The sequence below is a fragment of the Alternaria arborescens genome (assembly GCF_004154835.1).
Source record: "Alternaria arborescens strain FERA 675 chromosome Unknown contig_54, whole genome shotgun sequence".
In the NCBI taxonomy this organism is placed as follows: Eukaryota; Fungi; Ascomycota; class Dothideomycetes; order Pleosporales; family Pleosporaceae; genus Alternaria; species Alternaria arborescens.
Window position 1 is genome coordinate 102,708 of NW_021167909.1, and position 9,041 is coordinate 111,748.

Here is a 9,041-nt window from a genome sequence, read left to right on the forward strand (position 1 = left end):
GCACCGTCTCAGCCCCCTGACGCCTTCTACAATCGTCCATCCTCTGGCAGCTTTCACCCTTTTTCTCTGGCCACAACAAGCAGTTCTTATTACCATGGATCCCCTCAGCATCGCCGCTTCCATTGTGGGCATTACCATGGCTGCTCTTCAAAGTGCTCAGTTCCTCACCAACTTGATCGACAGTATCGCTGAGGCTCCCGCCACCGTTGCGGGTATCAGCACCGACCTTCTGGCAATTCAGGCTACTTTGCAAAGTCTTGCTAGAGCATTGCAAGAAGGTTCTTCCCAGATTCTTCTAAGTGAACAGGTCAAGCATGCTGTAGAGAACTGCCATACAGCGTGCAGGACTTTTCAGATGCAAGTAGAGCACTGGACAAAGCATTCTACAAAGGACAAGATGTTCTGGATGGACAGATGGAAGCTTGGGCTTTTTGGACTAGAGCGGATTAAGATATTCAGGGAACAGCTTGGTAATTGCAAGAGCACCCTTAGTATAGCACTCTCAACTGCGACGACGTACGTGTCTCCACTCCCAGAAACCCATTGTACAATATCTAAACCCTTAGCAGTGTTACTATGTTCCGTCAAGACAATGTGATGCAAGAGATGAAGGATATGATGCTTAAATACCACGAGGACATTCTCCAGCAGCAGTTGGATCGAGCGAATACTGAAACAGCAAAGACAGAAGATGTCATACAGCAACTCACGACGCGCGGTGGCGAGTCCGGCCCAGTATCACAGGATCGGGAATCAGAACAGAGTAGACAGGAGATTCTCCGCGAATTTGGGCGACAGGAAGCGACGCACAATGTCTTGAGAGATATGTGTATAGAGGCACTTTCTCAAACAGTCTATGAGCGCACAGGACAAAAGATCAAGGGCGTTACAGCGACAAACAACAGTTCAGCTCTTGCTGGATTCATCAACGCTTCTGGAGAAGAGTTGAGGATTGATCAGGACATCTCAGACGTTGCTGCTGACAACTGGAGTATTGCAGCCGCTGGAGTCATCAAGAATATGGACTTCAATGCTATGGTTTCAGGTAAGCCAGGCCAAAGCGGTCGCGACATCATGCGTGAGCTATAGGATGACTATCTTCAAGTCGATTATGTTGTCGCATGAAATCAACGTGTGGTGCCATCTACTAGTCACAAAGTCTACGATTTGGCTACGTGGAGACTAGCGTAGTTCAACTGTAATACATATATACAGTGGTGTCCAAGGTCCTAAACAGTGCGTATGTGCAGGGATTTAACGATTGAATTGAGGTCATATCGTGTGAAGCTTTGAACAATGTACATTGGTGGGCTACTGCAAGCAACTGTGGTACAAGTCGTCCTAGTAGCGATACGTCTTTTTCTCTGTGAGTATGCGATTGGCACTCGGGCTCTGTTGCCAGAGACGCGAAAACCGTAATCACTCAAAAAGTTCCTGCAGACTTGCTCCCACAGCAGAAGTGAAGATCCCATCGGGGAATGAAACCAGTCCCGAATCTCATCGTCACTAGACACGACGTTCCATTTCCAGGCATACTGCTCACAAGCGGTTGCAATGAGTTTGACAACTGTCAAACTCAATGTTGTGTGCTCCTCGCACGGGCGGAAAGCCATGTTAGTTGATAGTTGAACGATGACCTTATGGTTTACAGCTTCGTTGTTTGTTCGTATGCACATTTGTAGAACCAGGACCTGTTAAACTGCAGCGTGTCAGCTCCGGATCTGCCTAAATGGCTGAGTCGAATGGCGCAGCCAGGGCTTTAACAGCCTAGACTGCTAATAGAAGCCTGTTAACAAACTGCCATAAAGGGGAAGATTAACAATTCTGGTGGTGACAGACAAAGAGAAAGCTAGGCTTCCCGTCTGCTCAGCCATATACAAGCAGTGTACCAGCGGAATAGTAGTTGGGTGGGTGACCACTAGCCAATCCCCGCTGTTGTATGTTATGTTTTTCTTTTTGCACATGTCATCAGCATCGGGCGTGGCTCCTAGTGCTAGTACCCGGAAACTCTTTATCGACTGAAGCCAATTATGAACTCTATGTTCTCGTCTCATATCCGTGAACACGGGAGCATACCGTGGGATGACAACTATATGAAAATTAGCTCCGGCTACGATCTCCGCAAACAGCAGTCGTTGCGCTCGCCTTTTTGGCCATGTCATCCCTCCTCTGAACTTCCAAGTACGGACCTGCACACTCTGGAGATCAGCAGCAAGATATTGCGCGATGAGGAAACTTTACTCCAATACATGACCTCTGACACACGGGCACTTGCATCGGTCTTTACTGTCTTCAATCTTAAAGCCTCCCTTGAGGCACTCAAGACCGCTCAATGTAGCAAGACGTCCATGGTAGTGATCAGGCGTTGCACTATTACGCTGCCTGCTGAGCATTATGAGCATTTGCTTGAGCTCTCTGACGAAGCAGAGTCCTGTTTTGGGCGGCTGAATTGGTACGGGGAGGGCAACGCACGAACCTTCACGACAAGGTACGGCCAGTACTGCATTACTGGAAGAACTCGTCAATCCACATTCTTTGCCGTGAGCACCTACTCGGCCGATACAAAGCAGGAACTCGACCGGTTTGCCAGTACGCTTTCGGCGGACTTCAGCGGAAAGGCGGTGTCCGTCGAAGCTGCATCTTCCTTCGAGATGGGTTCATCCCACACATCCGATAGCATCAGGGAAACGCATGAAATCGTCGTCGTTGGATGCGGTTCGCGGAACTTGCAACACCGGCTCCACACAATCGATATTCAGAAAGCTTGGGTCGACTTCCTTGAGCACTACACGCCCATACCAGTCCTGGCGCACATTACGCACTATGCCAATATTGACATCAGAATCAAACATCCAGAAGGGTCGCTGTCTATCACAGAAGACTTTCGGAATGCGGCTGAGCTTGCCCAGCTTCTCCAGATTGCCGCTCGATCCAATCGTCTGGTCGGCGCTCGAGCCCTAGAGATATCCGTCCAGTCGACGATTTTGAAGCTGGCTGATCTACACGTATACGCCGAAGATGATGACGAGGCCCTTCAACAATGCGTGGCGACTCTAACGAACGTCCGAGAAGAGCTAAGAGGAGTGTGGGATCGACGGCGAAAGCTGGCAAAGATGATGACTGAAACAGAAGGCCAAACCGAGAAGTGGAAGTTGTAAGCAAATGTTTCTCTTATTAAATGGCTGACGTGAGACTGATTGACTTGCAGAAACAAATGAGTGAAAGCCCACAGCACCCCACAATGGAAGATCGGAATCTGCCCTGATGATGTGCACGAAAGTCTCCGCAATGAAGTTATAGAGTATCGAGAGGACTGGGACCCTGAGAGCAAGCGTGATGGTATGCCTGTGTGTCTAAAGAATGAGGTGTCCATGTGCCTCCCTGGACGCCGAATTGTTGGAGCACAGGTTGAGAGTGGTTGGCAAGATGATACCAATGGGTGGTGGCGAAGGACATATGGGTCTTTGGGAGAAGATACGCTTGCTATTGGTTTCGAGACTCAACACTTCCGCGGTGGTAGCTGGGCTTTGATCGTATGGGCGGTTGACAAGAATATATACATGGAAGCCTGATAGTATCTTGGACAGGGTCACGAGATCGCGCTGGGGACAACTTGAGATTGATGCGCCTTAGTGTTGTTTAGCTGGCATTGTAGGCTAAACTTCTCGCAATTTGCGTGTATACAAGGTTTTGTGGTTCTAGCGATCCTGTAGTTGTAATTATGGTCTTAACTGGATCCATGGTGATGGAGTTACAAGGCATTGAAGTTTTGGTGTTGCAAAGGCGGAATGAGTTTAATCAATCAGCCTTGCTCCGCCACAACCTGGCTGCGCCTCCCACCAACATGATCCAACCGTGATCCATCCCAACCTCCCACCTCTCGCACCGTTGCTCTTCTACAATACATTCTCCCACGCAACATAGTGTAATTTGGCCACTGATAGCTCCAGTAATCTCGTTAGCTACCACTGCTATTCTCGAAGGACATACGGACGAAGACAGCCAAACGCTACCAATCATCCAGCCTGATATGAGTGAAAGCTAGAACCCGTCAACAACGCCCTGAATCGAGAAAATGAGAAGATTCTCATATGAGCCTCTCCAATCCAACCGAGCCATTAGACTGGTCAAGTTCCTACCCGGTCCCATTCCAATCTGCAAGATAGTCACAGTCGAGGTAGAGAAAGCCCCGCAATATGTGGCGCTGTCGTACACATGGGGATGCAAGAATCTATCAAGAGTTATCCTTGCGAATGGCGCCGAGATTCATATTACTGCAAACTTAGCCGAGGCTATTGATGCCATTTTCATCTTCGCAAGAGAAAGAAACATGATGTTCTGGGCAGACTCGATAACGTATATGGCAAGCGAGTCGCCCACCCCACCAACTTTGATCGCCTTTGAAGCGTGCAACTCAACCACCTTTTAAGATAATATATAGATATTAACAGAGTAGACTAAGTAGTACCTAGAGTATCCTTTTAGCATGTACGTGAGTTATGCCCAGTCTCTCTGCACCTTGTGCAGCGCGCAAGAGCCTGGCGGCTAAGGCCTAATCGCTCTCCACCTTGACGCTGTTCACGCTCTATCTGCTGGTCAGCCTCCTTTTAAGCGAGTATATCCTCTCCAGCTCCCTTTGTCAAGACCCCACGCTTCTAGAGTCGCTTTTTCTTGCGCTGCTTACGCGTTGACGCCGCTTCGTTAGCTCTCTCAAGGCTAGTAATCCAATCGCGCATTAGCTTAACGTGAGCCACAAGCGAGCTAATCACACAAGCGAGCTGATCACTTTGCTAAGACAACACCACCTCCTGCTATCCATCACAATGCCACAACTACCTAATCTTGAATTACTTTCCCGCGCAGATAGGCTAATCCTTGCTATCTAAGCTATAAAATCTAATACATTACTAAGCTAGCAACGCGCTGCTGCTACCTACAACGTTCCTTAAAGCACGCTTAGTACCTAACGCGCTAAAACACCTGCCTAACGCGATATCTATCCTAATTTATTAAAGCTAGTAAAGTATAAGGAAGAGACGATAGTCTAGTATATAAAGAAGCTTAACGCGCGAGGTTTTGCTCTTACGCTTAGCTACGTACAAGAAATAGCTAATTAGCTACTTACTGCACGTGTAACGGGCTGAACGCCCTTTAGACAGCTCCTCGATAGAATCTCAGTCTACTCGCAAAATCCGGGTGCTACCTCAAGCACCCGGATTCTCTGCGCATCGTCCGAACGTCGCTTAGACGATAGCCGCAGGACCTAGAAGCTGCCTCGTGCACCTAGACTATACTAGCCCGATTGTTACTCAGGCAACTAGCTTGTATATAGATAACTACGTAGCTAGGAGCTTAGCTCCCTATTAAATACAACTTCTTGTATACCTCGCGATTGCTCTACAGAGCGCAGCTCCTTACATTTTGTATTCAATCCTAATTAGATATAAGCCTTAGGCGAACTGTCTTCTAAATAAGTTTTAGAACGTGTTGTTAGTATAAGCTAGTAACACAGAGTTAGTGCTGCAATAGGTACGAAAAGCCTCTAGCGCAGCGAGTAGGTAGACTATCGCAAGACAGCATACCTAGAGCAGAGCTTCGCAGGAAGCTTAGCCGCGAGAGACAGTAGGCGAATTAGTCGCTTAGAATCTGTCTAAAGTCCTGTTAATTCTCTATTGTATAAAGTGCAGGCTGTATAATTACTCTTAATTAGAGACGAGATTCTACAAGTAAGACAGTAAGACGCAAGTCTTCTTAAAGACGCAACACAATAATAGCTAAACGCTATTTAGAATAAGATAGAAGAGAAGTACAGCTAAAGAAGTAGCCTTTATTAACAAGGAGTAGGCTGTAGTCTAAGGCTACGCAAGTAGACTAAACAGCAGCAATAGAGATTAACGTTCTAAACTTAAACGTAGAGGAGCTAGTAGCGTACGCTACTACTAAGAGCTAAGCAGGAGTCTTAGACAAAGAGATCTTGCGCAAAATTACATAGATGCTAAGAGAAGACAGATAGAAAGAAGTAGCAATTAGGCTAACAATTAAAGTAGTTGTTAAGCAATTATTAGTTGTAAGAAAGAAAGGCTCGCTAAGATAAAGAGAGTTGTTAAAAGGCAATTAGGACGCTATAGCCTAGATAATATAGTAAATAATATAATTGCTTAGCCTAATAGCTAGTTGTCTAGAAGCGCTTAAATAGAGTTAAGCTAAAAGAAGCTTAGAGCTGTCTTTAGAAGCTAACACTCCTCTACTACTATTAACACTAGTTGTTAAGCTAGCTGTCTACAAAAACAAGTTTCTTAACTTAGAACGCTTTAACAGGATATAAAGTAACTACCTAGGCTAGAAATTTAAGTGTAAAAAGAAGCTAAAGTATAATAGTACTATGTTCTTAACAGAGGACGCAAAAGTCTAATACGTGCTTAGCTAAACAAAAGATAAAGCAAACTAGGTCTTTCTCTCTTAAGTACTTAAGAACAAAAAACAAATAGTTATTAGCTTATAGGAGCATATAGATACCTACTTCTAAAACGTACACTAGCAGCAGCGCGCGCTAAATAAGCTTTAGCACCTAAAGCAAGGACAGAGACTAATACGCGACTACGTTTTAGAGTTTAACTAGCTTTATGTAGAATTTTGTTAATAGTTTAGCCTAGTAGTAGCTTAAGAGATATTTAGTAAGGGCCTTAAAAAAGAGCTCTAGAAGCTAATACTTTACACTCTTAAGAATAAAAGCCTAAAAGAGTATATAGATAAGGCAATTAAGCTATCTAATAACTTATACTAAATTTAGCTATATAGGCAGAACTAAAAGAACGTAGCTTATAGCAACGCTTAGAACTACTTAAGAGCTACTTAGCGAAAAGCTAGCTTAGAAGTAATAGACTAAAAACTATTAAAGATTAATTAAGCGCAGGAGATAAGAAGTAGGCTAAGACAGCTACTACTTAACTGCTATAGCTGCGGAGAGCTAAGTTACATTGCTAAGAGCTGTTTAAACACTACTTAAGTTAAAAGAGTAAAAAGTATTTCTATAGGCAAAAGACAGAAACTCTAAAAAAAGGCTAAAGAACTAACAGATAGTAACTTAAAAAAAGAAGAGCTTTAAGCTAGAGTTTTAGCTTAAAGCCTCTAAAAATAGATTAGTAGATAAGTAGTAAATAGAGTTAATTTTAGCAGAAGCATATACGCCTTTTACTAATTATAATAGATCTAATTGTAAATAACGTAGTAAACACTATAGCACTAATTAATTGTAAGTGCCTTTACTATGCGCTAGTTAATAAGAAGTTCGCTTACTACTACTATCTAGAGCGCTATTAGATCTCTGCTTAAATAATTAAGAGAGTAAATAGTAAGCTTTTAGAGATTAACAAAGTTACTTAATTCTTATTTAAACTGCATAAGTACAAAGAGACTGCCTACGTATACGTAATAAACTTGTCTTTAAATAAGGACGTGTATCTAAGAAAGAGGTAGATAGACTACTATAACGTATTAATAGCTCTTATAAAGAAGAGTATCTTTATTTACTTAAAAAGCATCTAAGTATAATCTACAAAAAAGACTCTATAGAGAGAGGTCTAATAAGTAAGTGCTACTACGTTTATAGTATTACTGTAAGGCGTAACTGTAGGCAATAGTGCTTACTTTACGTTACTAAAGACAGTAGGAGATAGCTTATATATTTAGACTACAGGTGTAGGTTGTAAAGAGAATAATCTTTGCCTCGCTTTGTAGAGCGAGGCGCGCCTTATAAGCAGGTTTAGCGCGTACTTAGCTCCTTTAAGGGACGTATGTCTTAAGCCCTTGTTATACGCAAGTAGTAGTAGAGGTAGTATATAATAGGCTAAAGCTTAGTTAGCAAATTTTTAATAATATCTTAGTTACGTGCACAAGCGTATAGTTTGCAGTTAATGCGTCTAAACAACGCTTAGACTAAACTCTTAAACTTTAAACTAAAGAATAATTTAAGCTGCTACTAATTAACTTTTAAAATAAAGTAGCTTACAGTTCTCTTCTCTATTAAATACAACTTTAGTATACTTATACAATAGCTCTCTAAGCGTAGCCTTTTACATTTTGTATTTAATCTTAATTAACAAAGCCTTGCTTTAAGACTCTGTTAACGCAATGCGCGTTAAGCTTCTTAACTACCTCTTCTATTACGTACAAGTAAGTTAATCTACTATATAAGATTAGTGTTATATAAAAGCACAAAAGGCCTTTAGATAATAACTAAGTATAAGCTATTATAAAATTACTAGCTTAAAACTGCAGCTTTGTAAAACGCTTAGTTAACGCGCTACTAGCTTTGCGTAACGTCTAGCAGTAAACGTGTATAGTGTAGCTAGTAGATCTTAGTTGCGCGCAGAGTACTATTTAGTAAAAGCCTTACACAATACTTTAATAGTATAGAAGTATAAGTCTTGCTATTTGCAAAAGACTTTTATAGGAAAGTAAGTAATTGTAATTAAAGCTTTATTAGTCTTCTAAAGTTTAAGAAATAGGTAATAACTCTACGCAATAGCTAAATTGCAGCTAAGAAGCGAGCTGTTATTAGAAGTCTTATTAGTCTTTTATTAAATAAGGTATAAGCTGCAATACTAAGTTAAAGTACTAACTAGTATAAGATCGCGAGCGTAAAGTTAAAAAAACTACTAAAAGTTGCAACTACAATAGCAATTAAAAGCTATTTAGATAAGCTTTACTTTTAAGAGTAAGCTATAAAAGCTTTATATAGTAATAAGCTACAAAAGCTTTACTAGTCTTTACTATAAAAGAGTAAGCTATAACGTAGAAGCTTATAAGAAGCTTAGCTACTAGACTAAAGTAATTAAAAAAAAGAATACTAATTAAGAAGCCTTACACAAGAAGTAAGTATATATAGAAATAAGCTCTCTAATAAAGAATTAGAATATAGAAGATAACTTGCTTAACTTTAACGTAGATAAGCTGTTAGCTTACGCGTTAGCTAAACACTTCGCTAGAGTACTAGATAACTAGATATAGTAGAGTATTATTTAAATACTTAAGAATAATAG

The 9,041-nt window shown here is 42.0% G+C and overlaps 3 protein-coding genes across 3 annotated transcripts; all 3 read left to right on the plus strand.

The window, feature by feature from the left end:
* Nucleotides 1-94: 94 nt before the first annotated feature.
* On the plus strand, nucleotides 95-1,089 carry AA0111_g11655 (hypothetical protein; the record flags this gene model as incomplete). The annotated part of the gene is made up of 2 exons (XM_028645545.1): nucleotides 95-516; nucleotides 570-1,089. The coding sequence occupies 2 exons, from the start codon at nucleotides 95-97 to the stop codon at nucleotides 1,087-1,089; spliced, it is 942 nt and encodes a 313-aa protein (XP_028500778.1).
* A 941-nt stretch (nucleotides 1,090-2,030) lies between these two features.
* Nucleotides 2,031-3,218, plus strand: AA0111_g11656 (hypothetical protein; the record flags this gene model as incomplete). Its single annotated transcript, XM_028645546.1, has 2 exons — nucleotides 2,031-3,154; nucleotides 3,209-3,218. The coding sequence occupies 2 exons, from the start codon at nucleotides 2,031-2,033 to the stop codon at nucleotides 3,216-3,218; spliced, it is 1,134 nt and encodes a 377-aa protein (XP_028500779.1).
* Nucleotides 3,219-4,075: 857 nt separating this feature from the next.
* AA0111_g11657 (hypothetical protein) lies at nucleotides 4,076-4,429 on the plus strand (the record flags this gene model as incomplete). Its single annotated transcript, XM_028645547.1, has 1 exon — nucleotides 4,076-4,429. One exon carries the CDS (start codon nucleotides 4,076-4,078, stop codon nucleotides 4,427-4,429), a length of 354 nt encoding a protein of 117 aa, XP_028500780.1.
* Between the last annotated feature and the right edge of the window lie 4,612 nt (nucleotides 4,430-9,041).